The sequence below is a fragment of the Amphibalanus amphitrite genome, unplaced genomic scaffold, assembly GCF_019059575.1.
Source record: "Amphibalanus amphitrite isolate SeventyFive unplaced genomic scaffold, NRLGWU_Aamphi_draft 001215F_arrow, whole genome shotgun sequence".
In the NCBI taxonomy this organism is placed as follows: domain Eukaryota; kingdom Metazoa; phylum Arthropoda; class Thecostraca; order Balanomorpha; family Balanidae; genus Amphibalanus; species Amphibalanus amphitrite.
In genome coordinates this window covers 25,525-44,842 of record NW_024882709.1, presented here as the reverse complement: position 1 = coordinate 44,842, position 19,318 = coordinate 25,525, and the positions used below count along the sequence as shown (strand labels likewise).

General features: G+C 54.0%; 1 protein-coding gene across 1 annotated transcript; it reads right to left on the bottom strand.

Moving 5' to 3' along the window:
• Window positions 1–628: 628 nt before the first annotated feature.
• On the bottom strand, window positions 629–18,303 carry LOC122371203 (annexin A8-like protein 1). The gene is made up of 9 exons (XM_043347351.1): window positions 18,124–18,303; window positions 13,043–13,104; window positions 5,152–5,266; window positions 4,416–4,620; window positions 3,934–4,086; window positions 3,610–3,718; window positions 2,123–2,187; window positions 1,656–1,837; window positions 629–1,362 (listed from the first exon to the last, which is right to left on the bottom strand). Exons 1-9 carry the CDS (start codon window positions 18,127–18,129, stop codon window positions 1,309–1,311), a joined length of 951 nt encoding a protein of 316 aa, XP_043203286.1. The 5' UTR covers window positions 18,130–18,303; the 3' UTR covers window positions 629–1,308.
• Window positions 18,304–19,318: the final 1,015 nt, after the last annotated feature.

The window sequence follows — 19,318 nt, the reverse complement described above, 5'->3', positions numbered from 1 at the left end:
CCGGTTTTCGGGTCATTGACCTGACCTGGAAGGTCACCCGATGACCTAGGACCTTAAAATTGGGCATCATCAGCTTCCTCTCGTGACGGGCAACACGCTCGTTTTTTCCGCGAAGCTTTAGCTCGATCAGGGGCCAAACGCGAGGGGGGTCGTACCAACCCCCCCCCCCCCCTTGTGCCGTCGAAGGACGCAAAATGGCCTGTGCCGGCGAGGGTTAAGTTATCAAACAACTTATGAACTTAGGAAGATAGCATCATCTGCCTTTCTGACTAGTTGGAAATAATGTGGCTGGAGTTATTGTTGAGAACAGGACAATGCAATGCCCACGGCCCAGCCGCAGGCTGAGATCGCCAATCACAATGAACGCATGAGAATTGGCAAGCAATCACAAGGAGGGCGGGGAATGGAAATACTTGTGCAAGGGAATAAGCGAATAATGTCGACTTGGAGTCCTCGAGGATGAAGACCCAGTAGCCCACCCAGTAGGTACCAAATAAGTAACAAACACGCTCAGTAATCTCCCGATCGCGGGAAGCCTTCAACGGGCTAGGTCCGTTCAATCTGGGTAATAACTTCCCAAAATGAGCGATATTTTTTTCTGCATAATCGTTATTGTGAAAACAATGACTCAACCAACGAGCAGTCGGCAGCATTTATATTTCCCGTCCTCATCCAATACTTCTAAACACATTTATAACTATTTTCACACGTTTATTAAGCTGGACGATTCGTGTTAAAGCTAGCAGAAGTATAGAAACTCGTGAAGCCTAAAAGCGTATGGTTCTCGGTGATGTACTAAAGAGGCAGTCGTGGACTGAGCGAGATTGTGAAATGTAGTCGGACATTAGTTCGACACCAAAAACTGCGCCCTTTCTTTCCTCCATGGTGCGGGTACATTTGACAACTAAATCTGACTTGGCAGCACGAAAAAAAACACCAGAGTACAATCATCCGATTCACAGCTCGCCTATAAAGCGTTTTAGGCACATAGTAACAACCAGTGACACATGAGAATGGCAATTCAGCTGCTGCAAGCATTCGTTCACAGTGTTCCCAGCACCCGCGCCCGCTGTGACCGGACGGCGCCCGCAGTGTCAGAGGACGGCGCCCGCAGTGTCAGAGGACGGCGCCCGCTGTGTCAGAGGACGGCGCCCGCTGTGTCAAAGGACGGCGCCCGCGGTGTCAGAGGACGCCCTCAGGACAGCGGAGCGCCCCCTGTGACCGAGAGCTGCAGTGCGGCGCGGCAGGTGGAGCCGCGGTGTCCCGCAGAGCCTCCGCCGCCGCTCGGTCTGACCTATGGCGGAGCGTCTAACCGCGGACCAGTGCCAGCAGCGCGTTCTTGTACGCTCCGGATGTCTCCCGCTGGGAACAGAGAGCATCCGGTGTCGAGGTTACCAGAGTCATAACAGAGGTCACATCACATACAGGGTGAACGGTCAGAAAGAAATCACAGGAGGTGGGTTGAACGCTACAAAGCTTTTAATGCTTTTAAAGCGTAAAAGCGTTTAACCTAAACGCCTGTATATAATACAGTGTATAAAGAGCGACTATCTTTCCGTACATCTCATCCCCTGACATCAAACTGTTCTCCACTTCCCGTCCTCCGCATTCTCCCGTTTCCTCCAAAGCCGCGGGCCCGGACTGTGCCGTCTCACCTCGATGGAGTGGTCGAGCGTCTTTCCGTACTTCTCCAGGTACTTGGCCTTGATGGCGCCCAGGTCGAGCTCACTGCGTGACACCACGATCCGGATCAGCGTCTTGTCGTCGGTGCCGGCGCCCTGCATGCTGTCGTACAGACAGTCGGCGTAGTACTCCACCTTGTCCTTGGCCACCGCCACTGCACGGAAACACAAACAAACCGACTCGGGTTAGTGAAGTGAAGACGTAGACAGGTAGGTGCGAGGACGCTGCGCATTTGGAATACGGGCGCAACAAGTGGGTGGCATAATGTAAGACGAATATCTAAGGTACCGCTTATAAATTTGTCGTTACTGACAAGAATATAAGTAATTTCTCCCTTCTTTTGATTTGTTTTATCGGTAACGAGTAACTAATAACTTTGGACTATCGTCTATCTGTGTACGCCATTCCGACCAGCAGGGTAGTTAGTACGGCAACTCACGCAGAATAAGCAGGGCCTTCTGGAAGCTGCCACTGAGCTCACTCTTGATGGCCTCCTGCAGCGTCCTGCCGGTCAGCGTGATGGTCAGCGTGATGGTCAGCGTGATGGTCAGCGTCGGACACGGTGAGCGCACAAGACACGAGCGTATGCACACTTACAGACATAACTCTCGCCCCGTTGGGGGGGGGGGGGGCATTTTGGCCCCCCCTGTGGTTTTTCCTGAATAGCAAGAAAACGGCGGCGCACAGCGCCGCCAAATTTTCAGTACCTTCCCGGGCATCAATTTGACACCTTCACAACAAATTTCAAATCTTAGTTCACCTTAGGTCAGGAGTTATTGAGGTCAAACTGAGGTCATGTTCGAGCAAAAATGAGCAAAAAACATGCAATCTTGAAACGCTCACCAAATCTACAGTTATCAAGCAATTTCAAAGTTCTTTATATGGTCTAGTAGACAAAAAAAGCGCTACAAAACTATTGTCTCGGATTTTCAAAATTTTGGGTTTTTGACCCCAAAAACTCAAAAAAATGATTTTTTAGAAAAAACTAAAAAAAAAATCCAAAATTTTTCCGAATTTAGAAAAAAACGGAATATATTTGAGAGTCCCTGCACTCTTCTATATACATACCAAATTTCAGATCGATATCTCGTTTTTTGGCCAAGTTATAGCGAAAAAACTGTTCAAAAATGATGACGTCAAATTTTTTAACTCAATTTTTAGCGATTCTAGACCACGTACGGCAAAACAAAGACCACCATTGAACTCCCCGTGATGAGCTGCATCGATTCGGTACCCATTTTATGCAAAAATATTAACTTTGAAATTTGACCTAATTTGACCTGACCTTGTCCTGACCTTGACCTGACCTTGACCAAAACGTGACCTAAGCTGGCCCCAAAGGCTGCCTGACCCACATAATCGCATTTGTAATGTAAAATGGGCCATAAAACATGCATCACACGACACTTTCATATTGTGACCCCCCAGTGACCTGACCTCTGTGACCTGACCTGGTATCAGTGACCTCAAATAGCAAAATATGTGTTTGAAGAACATTTCCCCATCGATGATTTTCAATGAAATGCATTTTACTCGATTTTACAACGCATTTCTTGAAATGCCTGTAAACGGTGAAAATTCGACCTTTGACCTGACCTGTGACGTCATCGGTTTGACCTGGGTCAATAAAATTGGGTCACAAGGTAGTTCCCTGATAGGGCTATCCAACACCGTTTACCGCTTGTCGCTAGGTTGCGTGGTTCTCGAGATCTTAGGGGGGCAAAATGCCCCCCTCCCCCCCAACGGGGCGCGTTGCTCGGCAGAGCCCAACGGGGCGCGGGATAAGACAAACACTCAATTAGGGCACTATATTTGGCGGTATGTGAGCAAACATTCCCATTGGCCATTACGGATGCAGTCCCGTGCTCTTTAATTTGTCGTAGCGGAGCGGATATTCGAACTGTCGGCCGTTGGTACCCGTCTTACTTTTTCGAGATTGCCTCGTACTCCTTCTCGATCGCCAGAAGCTGAGGTAGGCTCTCGCTGGCAAAGATATTCCGGAACGCTTCTTCGTTGGTGCCCAGCTTCTTCTCGCCTGAACAAGAGCGAAAAAACGAGTGAAAGGTTTTGGGGAGGTCATAAGAACTAGCAAGGGGCAAGTCACAGAAGTGACAGTACCTAGTACTGCAGTATGAATTATTGAACAAAGCGTTCGATGCATCTTCAGTATCGATTTGCATATCCCAATTCTCAGGAAAATATTTGTTGTTAAAGGCGTCCCGTGTCATAAAGTCCACCGCTGTGACGCACCGGCCTTGTAGAGGTCCTGGGCCTGCTGCTTGGCCTTCTGCTGGTCGACGCGGTCCGTCTCGTCCCTGCTGCCGCTGAGGATCGACACCAGCAGCTTCTCGATGTCGCCCTTCATGCCCTTGCGCACCGCCTCGTCCAGCGTCGAGTGGCACTCTGAGGAGCACGGGGTACCGAGAGACCTTTACATTACAGTGCTACAACCACCAACCGTCAGCTACAGAGCAAAATGAGGATGAAAGACAAGGGCGTTCCAGAAGAAAGGCCTAGAAACGTTCCAGCGAACGGTAGAATAGCGGTAAAGGCAGCCAATGGGAATACTAAAGGAGCGTCCAAAAAAAAACCCCAGGCCACGAGCCGAGACTTGACACTAAATTTTTCATCTTATCCTAACTATTCGAGTTCAGCCATCGAGGTCCGCTCGACTCCGCCCCGGCAGGCGCCACCTCAGTCTCCCGACCGTGCCCGGTCACCCGTCCACTCACTCTTGGAGTAGGTGTCCTGCAGCAGGTGCATTTCGGCGTTGTTGCGGGTCAGGATGATGTCCAGCACCACCTTCTCCTTGGTGGACATGCCCTTGAAGGCGCTCTGCAGCTCGCGCGCCAGGTACTCGAAGTAGGAGTAGGTGAGGGCCATCATGATGGTCTCCAGGTCTCCGCCGAGCTCCTTCTTCAGGTCCTCGGCCAGGTCCTGCGGGACAGGAACGCGGGTCAGAGGGAGGGGACAGGAGTGTGTGTGTGTGTGTGTGGGGGGGGGGGGGTCAGAGGTTGGAGGCTGGAGCAGGAGGCAGCGAGGGGCGCGTGTGTTTGTCGTAAACAATATGAGCTCGTACTCGGTTCCGAGCGTTATCTCATATCCGGATGGAAAGTAAACGACATTAACTCTGCTGACTGGACGTAAGCTCGGCAATAAAGTCGTTGCGAATTAAAACACGATTCAACGTTTCGTCATCAGTATAAACCTTAAACTGATTATTTAGGAACATATTTGTGTTATGAAGTTATCGGTGGAGCCAACAAATAACTAAATGCACATACTTTTATTGTAAAAGTATGTGCATTTAGTTATTTGTTGGCTCCACCGCTCCACTGATAACCTCATAACACAAAAAAGCCTTAAACACACCACTTAACCTTCATTTGCTTCGCATTAGTTAACTGCTATTACTATTCGTGTAACAAACAACGCCGCTCCTCTAAATACATGTCTATTGATACGCACCTTGCCGTACTCCCGCTTGTAGCACTCGGCAATCTGCACGCGCTGCTTGATGCACCGTTTGGAGAGGATGGCCACGATGGGGCCCTCGTCGCAGCCCATTCCCTTCATCGCCTTCCTGAGATCAGGCCAGACATAGTGTGGGTCATAATGTTAGGGCCAAGTAAAGCTGCATATACCACGACACGGTGTATTGTGCTTCCAGCGACCGAAGACCAAGCACGGACACGGCGACCCGCCGACTGACCCAGTTCGGTCACGGTCGCGCCCTTATATAACCACGGCACAGAGCGCATGCGCGGTGACCGCGCGGCGGTCAGGCGGCTCGCCGGCCGGACGGCCGGGCCGCCGACCCACCCTGTTCCACGGCCCCACACGGCCGGTCCGCGGTCACAATATCCCAACACTCCTCCCCCCATAAAAGAAACGTTTCCACTTGGTCAAGTAACAAAGAAACGCGACACACTACGCAACCGGAACGCGACCGGAAATACAAACTGATTCAGACACTGGTGATGCACATCGAGAGCATCCGAGGCCTAGGATTGAAAACGATCTGGGGGGAGCGACACTCTGCCAGACCTGGTCACATACGCGCCCCGCACAGATGTACCCCCATTCCCCACCTGATCTCGGGCCCGCCGGCAGAGGTAGTACAACGCCAGTGGATCCGGTCCAGTCTCCTCGGACCCCGTCTGCTTCCTGGGACGCGTTTCTGTGGCTGTGTCCGATGCGTCGTCCCTCCGGGTGCTTCCAGACGTTTCCTGTTTGTGGGACTCCCGTTCCACAGCTGGCTTTAGCTGGTTGAAGTGCAGAGCCTTTTCCTTGCCCTTGTCGTCACGGACGAGGTACGTTACTGCTCTCTCTCCTCCGAGGCGGCCGATGATGGTGCCCGGGCCTTTGTAGTACAGTCCCAGCTTCGGCTTCCCGCCGACCGAGACCCTATTATCCCGAATCCATACCCGGTCACCAGCCTCGAACCCTTTTCCGCTCGCGCGCTGGTTGAATCGGGTCGCAGCCTCCGTAGCACTGGCCCGGGTTTTCCTGATAGTCGTCTGATAAGCCTCTGAAATGGCCTTTAGACGCTCTTCAAGGTAGCACCGGATGTTTACCGCCCGATCCGGAGGGTTGATGACCGCATCGAGTGGCGTTTTCGGGTGGAATCCGTGCAGCAGAAAGAACGGGGAATATCCGGTGACGCTGTGCACAGAGGTGTTGTAAGCCATGCAGTACGCCTTGATGTCAGCGTCCCAGTTCGCTCCTTGAGGGTCAACGTATTTGGCGACCATGTCCTTGAGTGTTCTCATAAAACGCTCTACCATACCATCACTCTCAGGGTGATAGGGCGTTGTACGCGTTTTCTGGATGCCCAGTCGCTTGCACATGCACTGGAACAATGCAGACTCAAATTGGCCTCCTTGGTCCGAGTGAATCCTGTCTGGCACCCCCATGTCGTAAACCCAATCCAACAGCACCGTGGTTACGGTTTCGGCATCCTGCCGTCTGACTGGGTACACTCGGACGTATTTAGAAAAATAGTCCATGATGACTACTGCATATCGGTTGCCATTCCCCGACACCGGCATCTCAGTGATGTCAATCGCAATTCTGCGGAATGGTTGACTCGTGACCTCCGTCACCAGAGGAGCCCGTTTCTTCGGTGCAGGGCGATGGCGCCGTTGGCAAAGGTCACACGTGCTGCAGTACCGACGGATGTCCGCGAACATGCCGGGCCAGAGGAAGCGCTGTCGCACTCTTTCCGTTGTTCGACTCCGTCCCAAGTGTGCGGACGTCGGATGGTCATGGGCGAGCGTCATGATTCTTGATCGCATCGAATCGGGGACCAGGGCCCGGAAGCCCCACTTCGTCCTCATGCCGAGAACGCCCTCCCGCACTTCGAGCTGCGTCCAGCTCCCACGCAGTAGCTCCCACTCGGCGAGAGGGTGATCGGGCGGTGGTTCCCGACTGCCCAGACAGGCGTTCCGCATGACACTGAGGACCTCGTCCTCTTGTTGCGCCGTCTGCAACTCCGATTGTCCTGGTGCTTCAGTGATTAGGCGTCCCGCCTGGTCACCCTTCGCACTAGGTGGCGCAGTAGGCAGTGCGCAGACTTGGTCAGGTTCTGCTGCGCCTCGAGTCTTCCCCACACATGCCTCCTCTTCACCAGAAGCAGGTTCTTGGGCTCTTGTAGCTGCGGTATGCACGGGTGCTTGACCGGCTTCGGCGGGACAAGACTTGCTGCGCTTGCCCGTCCAGATATTGCCGTTGACTGGTCGCTGCCGGGACATCGCGTCGGCATTGCCGTGATCACGGCCCGGCCGGACAACCACCCGGAACTGGTAAGAGCTCAGCTCGATGGCCCACCGGCCACGTCTTCCCGTCCCGTCACGTTCCACATTGATGGACTCCGGTACACCCGTGAGTGGTTTGTGATCGGTCACGACTTCGAATTCTGCTCCAACTGTGTACTGGTTGAATCGCCGGATGGCGTGAACGATGGCCCAGAGTTCTTTATCATATGTTGGCCATCTGCGCTGTTGCTTTGTCAGCACCTTACTGTCGTAGGCGATGACTCTCTCCGTGTCACCCACCCGCTCCGCCAGCACTGAACCGACTGCAGAGTCGGATGCATCCGTGTACAAGACGAATGTACCACGGAACGTAGGGAGGGCTAGCACTGGAGGTGCAGTCAGCGCCTGCTTCAGACTCTCAAAAGCTGCTTCAGCTTCCGGCGTCCACGTCAGGTGGTCACCCACCACCTTGGCTTCCCTCAGCGGCTTCGTGAGATCCATGTATTGTGGGACAAAACGGCTGTAATATCCGCACAATCCGAGGAAGCTCTTCATGCCATCTTCCTTCTTCGGTGGAGCCCAGTCGAGTATCTTTTGGATGTTATGTGGGTCCGGTAGGAGTCCCTCCTTTGCGACCCGGTGACCGAGGAACGTAACTTCGCGCTTTGCGAAGCGGCACTTTTCTGGTTTGAGCTTCAGCTTCGCCGACCTCACTCGCTTGAAGACATCACGGAGCGTTGCGATGTGCTCGTCCTCGGATCTGCTTGATATGATGATGTCATCAAGGTAGACTAAACAGCGTTTCGAGTCCAGACCCGCAAGCACCAGTTCCATGAGTCGCTGGAATGTGGCTCCAGCATTTTTGAGACCCATGGCCATCACCCTGAACTGATGGAGTCCTTTGCCCGTGGAGAACGCCGTCTTTTCTCGGTCCTCTGTGGCCAGCGGGACCTGCCAGTAACCGGTCGCCATGTCGAGCGTCGTGTACCACGTCGCCCCCGCTAGGGTATCCAACGCCTCGTCGACCCTCGGCAGAGGATGCGCACATCCGCGAGTTCGGCTGTTGATCGCGCGGAGATCGACGCAGAAGCGGAAACTTCCATCTTTCTTTCTGGCCAGGACGACTGGGGAGCACCAAGGACTTGTACTCTCTTCAATTATTCCATCTTTCATCATCTGCGTCTTCTGCATCTCGACTTGCTCACGGAGTTTAACTGGTACCCGCCGTGGTCTCTGCTTCACGGGAGCCTCCTCCCCTGTGTCGATGTGGTGTTCGAGCAAATCTGTCTTGCCGATATCACCCGCATACTGACTGAAGATGTCTGCATATTCGCTGAGAATGGTTCTGAGCTTCTCCTTTCCTGCCGCTGAGAAGTCAGATCCGTCCACATCAAGTACTTCTGTCACCGTCGTATTCTGACGCCTTTCTGTTCTGCAGCTCACATCATCAACGTCATCATCATCACTGTCCTCAACGCCTCCGTCTGCAGCCAGGCACAACTTGTACTCGCAGTCCTTCTCGTTTGTAGCATCATAAAATGTCCCTAGGTCACTGCCTCTGAGAACACGGACTTCTTCAGACCCAACATTCGTCAAAATGATCGAGACGCACCCGTCGTCGTCTGCAACGACCAGAGCCCTTGGAGTCAGGAGTCCCTCCCGCTCCGCTACGGTTGATGGCTCGAATATCCCGGCTGCACCCATTTCATCACTCTGCACGCCGTCCACTCTCTCCAGCTTACCGGCTACCACGCTCTCTGACCGTGCTGGAATGACGACGGTCGACAGTAATCGCACTCGCGCACGTCTTGGTCGAACCTGCTCCCGGCTCGGCAGGGGAACGCTCATGGTTCCAATCTTGAATGAGCCAGCGTCGTCGTCAATGACCGTGCGATGCATGCACGTGAAGTCGCGACCTAGTATCACGTCGTACACGAGGTCGTCTGCCACGGTCACTACCGGGCATCGGAAGCTGACTCCATCAATGCATAATGAGAGGTTTTCCAACTCACCAACTACCTGGAGGGAGGTACCTCCCGCTCCGATAGCATTGCGTGCGCTCGGGCTGAGCCGGATTGCTCTTAGTGCTGGGTTCCCCTCATAAAATCCTCTTCGCATCATGGTGAAGTCGGCACCAGTGTCCACCAGCGCCCATGTCGGAGCGCCGTGAATGACGACCCGAACGGCCGACGCCGTGAGTGGGGACGCTTTCGAGAGGACTGGGACCTGTCCCACGGCTCCAGTCCGGCTCAGTTTTCCTGATGCGCACCGGCGCCCCGCCGGGGATCAGCAGCTCTTGTCTCGGAGTGGCCTCCGCCAGCGCTGCCACCCTGGAAGTATTGGCACCCCGCCATCCAGTGGCCCTGCTGCCCACAACATAAGCAGAGCGGCAGCGCGCGCCCATCCCTCGTCGACGGCAATGAAATGGGGCAGTGTCGCTTGAGGTGACCCAATTCTCCACAGCCGAAGCATCTGACGCTAGGTGAACCACGGCTACGCTCGGGGCAGTCTCGCTGAAAATGACCCGGCTGCTCGCAGCGGTAGCACCGGGGAAGTCGGCGAGACTTACTCGCATCAGTTGTCGTCTTCGGCGCCATTGTGATGGCCGATATCGACTCGTGTAGCCCGCGAATATGATCTTCGATGGCTGTGAGCCGGTTGTTGTCCGTCACAGTCTTTTCTGCTTGACCCACGGTTGCTTCACCCCCGACCGGGCGGACCGCCCCGATGACGTCGCCCTCGCGATTTCGCACCGCCTTGATCGTCTTCTTCGTCTCCTCGAATTCTTTACTAACGCGTACCGCGTCAGCCAGAGTGGATACGTTTTGGTTGATTAACCTCTCTTGCAATTGCGTGTCACGGAGGCCACAGATGAATCGGCCGCACTGGAATCCCTCCATAGCGCTGTGGTCGCTGGGCAGAGCCGGCTGGGCTAGCCCACTCAACTCTCTGATCCTGGCTGAGAAGTCTTCAACAGACTCCGAAGGTGCCTGGCAAACTCGGTTGAGTTCGGCGTGAGCCTGCAACGTGCTTATTTGCCGACCGAAACGACTTTTTAGTGCTTCAACCACCCTGCCGTAGTCCTTCCGTGACTCTTCGGTGAGTGACGCGAATGTGTCCAGTGCGGCTCCGTCCAAAAGACCCACCATAGCCGCCAGCCGGTCCCCGGCTTTCATGCTCGCCGTCTGAGCTTCGAATCGGCAGAACCATTTCTGCCACACTTCCCCCGACTCTCCACTAAATTTCGAGGCTCTTGAAAGGAAAATGGTAGATAAATCCATAGTTTGTTATACTGAACTCTACTGGAGAGAACCTCTCATCACCCAAAGTCTCTACTCACCGGCTCCGTCCACCTTTTCCACCGTGAGCTTGCGTAGGCCGTCACAGAAGTCTCACAGCAATCTTCTTTCTTAAAAACTCATATGCAGCCCATTTACGTTATTGGTCCTACCGACCGCGCCAAAATATGTTAGGGCCAAGTAAAGCTGCATATACCACGACACGGTGTATTGTGCTTCCAGCGACCGAAGACCAAGCACGGACACGGCGACCCGCCGACTGACCCAGTTCGGTCACGGTCGCGCCCTTATATAACCACGGCACAGAGCGCATGCGCGGTGACCGCGCGGCGGTCAGGCGGCTCGCCGGCCGGACGGCCGGGCCGCCGACCCACCCTGTTCCACGGCCCCACACGGCCGGTCCGCGGTCACAATATCCCAACAATAATACTATAGAACATATAGACATATAGACATTAGCGTCGCCACGGGGGGGGGGGGGCAAGCGGGGCAGCTTGCCCCCCCCCCCCAACCTCGGACCGGGCACCCCCTGAGATCGATGCAGATCCGATGAGATTTTGGAGTAGGGGGAAAATGGGGGTACCTTTCTGAGAATGCCTGTGAGGTCAGACTCGGGTGGAGCGTGCAGTTCAAACCAGAGTCTGACTCGCAGTCGCCAAAATCTTCAAGACTCCGAGTCCAGACTCGGAAATGTCAATGCTGTGACTCATTCCATGTTCCTAGTTCGTTCTTTATTACATTTTACAGCTGATTTTCACGAGTTTTGGAGTGCTGACACAATTTTCGTTCAAAGCGTGAAACGAAACCTTCGGGGCCTTTCTCAACTCTCGTCAAATGTCTGCGACAGGCTCAAGTACCGTACAAGTGTCACATGGCTGATGAGCTTGTTTTAAACAAAGGCTCCTAAGGAGCTCCACTGGACCCTAAAGAAGCTTTCAGAGGGCCCAAACCGGCCTCTGAAAGTCCCACTGGTGTCCATGTTCTCTGAGGGCCCATATTGGGATCTTTGAGCCTTCGAGCATTTCTGAGAACCTTAACTGGCCTCTGATAGTTCAGCCAAACCTTTGAGGCGACAGACTTTGCTAACCCCAAGCCGGCATCTGAGGGGTCACAGCTCACGTGTCCCTCTGAGGTCCGCAACACATGTTTATTATGTCCCTACGTAGGGTCCTTAGGGATTCGACACAGACCCCGAGGGTTCATACTGCTATCTGAGGGCTCCAGGCTCACCCTGGGCCTAGTCTATTAGCGCCCGCCGCCCACACTGGCTTCTGAGGGCCCCACCATGGGCTCGGAAAGCCCTAAAACACCACGTACACGTAAATATTTGAGGTGACCCACGCCGATCTCCGGGATCCTAAGCATGCTTCTGAGAGTCAGCACTGACCCTGAGTGGCCTGAAATGGCCTGGAAGTCCCAAACCTATCTCTAAGGGATCCCTTGCCGCTATGCCGTGCGTAACTTTTGGTTCCGTTTAACAGTTTTTGTTCGCGTTTTCAGCGCTTCCCTTCACACGAAAAACGAGAAACTTTTGTTCACACTCGAGTGAACAAAATGCTTCCTCTCATTGGAACAAAGATGAATTACTTCCGATTCACACTTCCGACATTCACTCTCCGCCGAATGCCCAACTTAGCTACGATCGGCGGTTGGGATAAGTCCTATGCATTTCACGTAAAACCTCTGCATGCATGCGTGAATGGAGGTTTTAGCAGGGTGATCCGATTAAATGGAGCGTTTTTCACCTTTTTCTGGGTAATGCTCATGAGCGTCGAGCGTCTGCACAGGGGCCCTCTGCAGTGCGTCGGCAATCGCAGCCACTGTATACTATAATTCTACCAGTCGTTTTTGTCATGAAATTTCAAAATTTCGAATTTTTCTGTGAAAAAATAAATTACATGTCACCTCTAGAAAGAAACCTTTGTCACCATCGGATTCCTCGCACCATTGGGCGTCGAATGATATGTAAAACGAGTGAGTAAAGACAGGGGAAAGGCAAGTTTTAACACAAAAGTTGATTTTGCCCCCCCCCCCCAACCGAAAATCTCTGGCGACGCCTATGCATATAGAACGTGACAGTTTCGCTACATCTTGGCCAAATAATTGCCTAGATATCAACGGAAACTATTCCACGCCTCTGATTTAAACAATTTACTTATTCAATTTTAGGTGATTTAATTATGCATGCTGCTTTGTCCTTTCCGTCAAGCTCAACGCTAACACCAAGAGCTGCAAAGCTCATTCGCGCTTTAAGCGGGCGGCTCGGGCTGAAGTCGCTCAACACAACAAATGCTCCGGCCTCACTTGATGGCGGCGGCATCCTCCTCCGGGTTGAAGCCCTCGTGCGGTGTGACGGTCGGAAAGTACTGCAAAACACACGGGAATCAGATGTAAATCGTCACAGAATATCTCGTGTCGGGAGACAGACGGGATCTGAAATACCTGAACTTAAACACGGGAACAATATATGGGAATCCTCTATAAGCACATTAATCATTCATCAATAGGCTGCATATCGAAAGCTCGATGTAAAATTGTTTTTAACTGTGTGACTGTGACTGCATCTAACCTACACATTCCTAATCACACTCGTTGAGTACGAAGACGATAATATGTTTTTTTTTCGGTCCCGTGAGATTTGTCAAGTGAATCCGTCCCCTCCCCCGTCGGCAGGCCGTTCGTCGCAGCCGTTGTCACGTGCCAGACAGCTGACTGCCCCCCCCCCACTGAGGTCTCCTGGGCGGGGGGGGGGGTTGGCAGAGGGAAGATGCTCCGGCTCGGTGCCTGGTGGGTTCAGAGAAAAACCGGGCTGACCCGGTAGCAGGAGGGGTGGAGGGCGCAAAAACTGGCGCTGGGCGGACGGGCGCGGTGTAGGGCAGAGTCGGTAGCGGTACTGACGGTGGTGAGCAGCTTACGAAAGAAGGAGAATGAGAGAGAGAGAGAGAGAGAGAGAGAGAGAGAGAGAGAGAGAGAGAGAGAGAGAGAGAGAGAGAGAGAGAGAGAGAGAGAGAGAGAGAGAGAGAGAGAGAGAGAGAGAGAAGGAAGAGAGGCAGTGAGATAGAGACAGAGGCAGAGATGAAGAGCGAGCGAGAAATTCGGTTATTGGCCCCTTCTCCGTTTATAACCAAGTGGCTTTAAAGCAGTTTAAATCCGAAGCCGAGCTCGAGCAATTGCCCGAGCAACAAACCACTCGGGCAACACCGTAGTCAATCGTTCGTGTAGAAGAGCAGCTGCTGCTGCCTACCGTTCCCCTGATCGGCCGCCGACCTCCAGTCTCCGGCCGGGGTCTGAGGAAGCGGTTCCCGCGGTAGCCGCCGGCTCTGTTTGTAGGGTAAACATCTCTCACCACCAGCCGCCTCTGAGACCGGCGGCGCCCTACCACCGCCGCCGCCGGCCCCGGCTGCAGGCGCCGCTCGCGCGCGGCCGTCCACCCCATGGTGTGACCGTGACGACAATGTGGGCGGAGCTGGCCGCTGGCTGCCGGTCAGCCCTGGGTTAGGTGCCAAATTCAAGCTGAGCCTGTGTAGTTTCTGTGTAGGCCCAAGTCTCTGTGTGTAGTTGTATAGACTTGCCCCAGTAACCGTCGCTAAGATGATGGTGGTAAATCAATATATGAACACAATCATCCCAGTGGTAAGACGGTTGCTATGTCGTCAGAGCCTGAGACGGCAAACATTCCAGCTGGAAGACGGGCTGGTCACCACACAGATGACGTGTTTCTCGGTCAGCTGACTAATGACGTCACGTGTCTGACCAGCTGACGCGGTGAAATCATAGAGCGTGACGTGTCTGACCGCCCACGGGCCTACTAATTCAGCACTGTATAAAACGGAAAAGAGGGACTGTGATTAGCCGCTAAAACACCATTCATTCGGGTATGAATGGTGTTTAAGTCAGAGTTTGACATAAAAAAGAAAGACTAACTTGATCATTTTTTAAGCTGAACTTATTTTTGGGAGACAGCTTCTGCAGGTATCCACCGGATGACTGCAAAAGAAACATGTCCAGCTCTTGTTGAGCCTGGGTGAAGTAAAACCCCCGGGTATACGGGCGAAGAGAAGGGATCAGGGAGACCGGGAAGGGGAGTGGGGAGTGGGGGGGGGGGCGATAACAGGGTCGGCGTCGGGACCGATTTGTGTGGAGACGGCTTACACCGCGGCGTAACTGGCTTAGAGCGGCTCAGCGGCGGCGGCGCCGGGCCTGAGGCGACTCGTGAAGCCAGCGGACGGCGGTGGAGGAGAGTGGGGGGTCAGTGGAGCCAGCCCTCCGCACCCCTCACAGCCCTCTGCAACCAGCTCACCCCTCTGCACCTAGCGCACCCAAAACACCCGGCGCTTCTGCACTCCACTTCCGCCCCGGACCGAATAGGGCCGCTGTGAAGTAACGGGAGAGTGCGACCCCGAGTCTGTTCAAGCTGCTGTGAGGCGAAGGTATGGCATCTGTATAGCCAGAGTCCGTTTAAATTGCTGTGAGGTGAGGCGGCCAATGTGCGTGTTCGATCACCAGACAGGCCATAGTTTCAGCGCCGGGCGTAAAACACCGGCTCTGGGTTTGGCCGGCGGGCCGTCCCTCGATCGACCGTATAGCGCAGACTCGATCAATGTGTGCGGGCGGACGGTGGCGGGTCCTCGAACTGGAGCTCACGAGCCGGGTCAGTCCTACTAGCAGCTACCTCCACCCACTCAGTGGTCAGTCGGTCATACTGGGGCAGACAGACTGCTGACCAGTGATAACTGATAACAGCGGCCGAGGCCCGAGTGTCAGCAGACGTGATCTCAGCGGCAATAAACAGCATGATTCACCAGCTGATGAAGCGATCATGCTCTGGGCTCTGAGGTCTGCGGTTACCAGCATGTAGGTATGTAGGTATTGTAGCATGTTATATTGCAGGCTTAGAACAGTGCGCATTGTGATTGATACGATGGGGTAACTGGCTCGACGCATTGGCCTTCGAAGATATATGTCTTCGAAGGCCTGAACTGAAACATATATGAAACATATATGAACTGAAACATCGAACTCAAACATATATGTTTCAGTTTTCCCTTGATTGTGACGAGTGCGCCGCCTCGATAATTGTGCATCACATACCGAGCCGATCCCCGCCTCTTGGACTCTCTGAGCACCACCGTTCCAGCGGACCGTCTTTCGCCGAGGGCGGTGGCAGAGAGAAACTGCTCGTGGGTCGACCGACGCCCGCCCAGCCTTGGGAACCACTCCAGGGGTGACCGACCCGCCGACACTCCAGGTGTGGTCTCGGACCATACGGAACTGCCCGCAGACATCAGGGGTGGATGACCCTCCCCAGGCGTGGTCCTGGATCGGGCCAGACCGCTACCCGGCTCCACGAGTAACGGAGCTGTGCCTTCAGAGCCATGGATGTGTCCGTCTTTCGACTTCGGTACGTCATGGTTTTATATCAAAATTAGCTTTCGATTTATCGAACTGTTTATTTATCAGATAAAGCGTCCCATCACGCCTGACGGCGAAAATAAAATAAATCGTCAAATTTACTTGACTGCGAGCGCCGAGCGTGTCCAATATATCTATACGGTCCAAAAGACTTGTTACAGGCCACCGGTTATTGACCAGAGTATCGGAGCTTCACCCTAGCTACCCCTTTTTGTAACCTCGGACGACTCCCACCTGCTGTCTGTGCCGCACCGGTCCGTGAGTGGGTCGGCCACCCCTGGACATTGCAGTACGATCACCTGACGGAGGGGTGGTCCGGACGGTTCGGCCCGGCCGGGGGGCGGGGCGCTCGGCTCGGGGGGCGGGAAGGCGGCGGGACAGGAACCCAGCGCCGGCCGGTGCTGGGCTCAGCTGGGACCCAGACAGCTGGGCCCCATAGGGAAGGCATGTGAGTTGTCGCTCAGTGCAGGAGAGAATAGCTGTGGAGGCGAGCGGGTCATGAAGAAGGCTCCAGAGCGTTTTTTATATGTGGGAAAATGGTTTTGACTGGCTACCTATAGCTACCTCGATAATTGTTTGTGCACACTTTTCAGTTTTATTTAGTTGGAATGTAAGCGATTTGGACCTAATCTCTTACCTACAAGTAAGTAGCAAATGCTGCAAATGCTGCAACTGGGCTATAACGCCTAAAGTGGCCGCCGTACCAGGCCGACGGCTCCCGGTTTCGACAGCGGCGGCAGCACGCTGCACGCACCGCCGCGCGGCTACTGTGCACCGAAAACCGGCTCCGGGGGGGGGGGGGGGGGAGGGTCGACGTCACCGTCTGTCCGTGTCGGGGAGGGGGTGTATCGCCATCGGAGGTGGGGGCGGGCTGACTGAAACAACAGTGGACTGATGGCCGATTGTCAGGTAAATATACCCTGCACGTACAATGACTATTGACTCATTCAGGCTAAGGTATCAAAATAACAAATCAAGCTGCACTATCAGGATTCGTTATATAAGCAATGCATATGCCAATCGCCAATCGACAGATGGCATTCGATATTGGTATGGCGCTCTGTGGCTAGTGTCGGTGCGTTTCAGCAGGGCGCTGCACCAAAGTTAGTTATCCCAGCGGCGTGCCAACCCATTTGTGCCTCACGGGGCTGTATGCCGCCCTCTGAGGGAGCCGAAATACGATACGACAGCACGGGATCACTGACGACGTGCCTGCGCGTTAGAGCCGTCTGAACAGGTGCTGCTGAAAGCACGGCGTGCATTGAAAACCCGCCCGGATGACTGTGGAGGACCTACGCTGGACGTGTTTTTCACACGCGCTCACAGGTCGGCAGCAGGTAGGTATGTGGGACTGAGGCACCCCATATACCTGCCGCGCGCCACGGACCGCCGCCCCAGGCCGGGACAGGCGGAGTCTGCCCATCGCCAGCGGCGCGGCCTTTCGCTGAACGCGGCGTGGCGCAGACCGCACCCGGCGACAGCGCCGTCCGTGACCCCTGGTGACCCCTGGTGACCCCGGCGGCCGCCGCGCCGGGTCAGGGGGAGTGGGGCACGCACCGCCCGACCCCGCTAATACCGCCCACAGGGCACGGGGGTGTGGGCGTGGCGGCGGAGTCCGAATTGCCGATCGATTCTGGCGTGGTTCCAGGGAGTGCCCGGCCAGCGCCCCCTGGACCGGCGCGGCGGCCGACCCCGTCCGTGGTACCGGCACTGTGACCTTCGATGAGTCCTGGGTGTTAACCGACTTATACTGAATACTTTCTGCTCAGGGATTCATAACACAACTTTCAGCTGCATAAAAAGGCAGCACTGTCTACGTACTGCCGACACCGGCCAGCGGTCACACCTGGGCAAAAGGGTTACGCCCACACGTTGAAAACACCGAACACACCGTCAGACTATCACCCCATCGAGATATTCCGCTCCCGAGAGTCGGAATCTGCTGCCCGTTCAGCCGTTCGACCTGTACTTACCACCATGGCTGCTGTTTCAGTAGGAGCGCTGCTGTCGGACGGACTACGGGCGGCGTACGGACGGACGGACGGACGACTGGGCGCCGGCCGGCACCGCCGCGCCGCCTAGAGCTGGGCAGCGCGCCGGCTCCCAGTACCGGTACTTGCGGCGGCCCGCCGCGCTGGTCGGTCCGCCGACTGGGAGGGAGGGAGGCAGCGCATCGGCGGTGGAGTGTTCATAACAGGCTCCGACTCCCGGTAGCTATATGCAAGGCTCATTCGTACCATACCATACCACAACGAGAATTATTACCAAACCATAATGGGAGAGCTCGTTGTATACATAGGCATACAGGGTGTTTTTTTAAGTGTCATGGTATTTAACATCTCCCGTATCTAACTACCTACATATATGACTAACATCATATAAATTTTCTAGTTTTAGTTTTATTTCCGATATTTTAGTGGCGGAATCACAAGCTTCTCGGTGGTAAGGTTTTTAAACTTTTACCTTTGACCCTCCATCAAAAGTCAAGTTAGGGCTCACAGGTCATGATCATCCCCGACGGTCCAATAGGCGAGGAACACATAGACGGACTACGCTACCCAAGTACGAGTAGGTTCCATTTAGGAAACGATCAGACGAAAAGGGCACCGTGATGCGACACCCCGTCTTTTGACGCTAAATTTCGAAATCAAGATAAAGATTTAACCCTATTAGTGGCAGGCTCCTGGCTACCCCATATTAGTGGCAGGGGGGGCTGTTTACGACCCCCCTTGATATCTCGAGATCTAACCGGCCGATTTTCAAAATTCAAACGGCATTCGATTTGGCTCAACGTGATCTACATTTCTAAAAAAAATAAAATTAAAAAATGTCAATAGGGGGGTAGAGGGGGGTAAAAACGGGCAAATTGCAGATACATTTTAGACTGTTTATCACGGCCAGGTTTCTGAACCAATCTTAACGCAACTTTTGCCGATCGATAGAGAATGAACCAGGAATTCACATGGATCCTAAAAATATGCATTTTCAAAAATCATAGGCGGATACAGATCATTGAGATTGGGGGTACACAAAAAGTATAGTAAATAAGGTTTTTGTTGGTACTGTTTCTAAAAAGGGTGGCAATGGTCTTGTTATGTTACAATTTTCTTATGAGAGAACGACTAAAATTGTATTGGTCATGCATAGGCGGTGTCAGGGCACCTATGT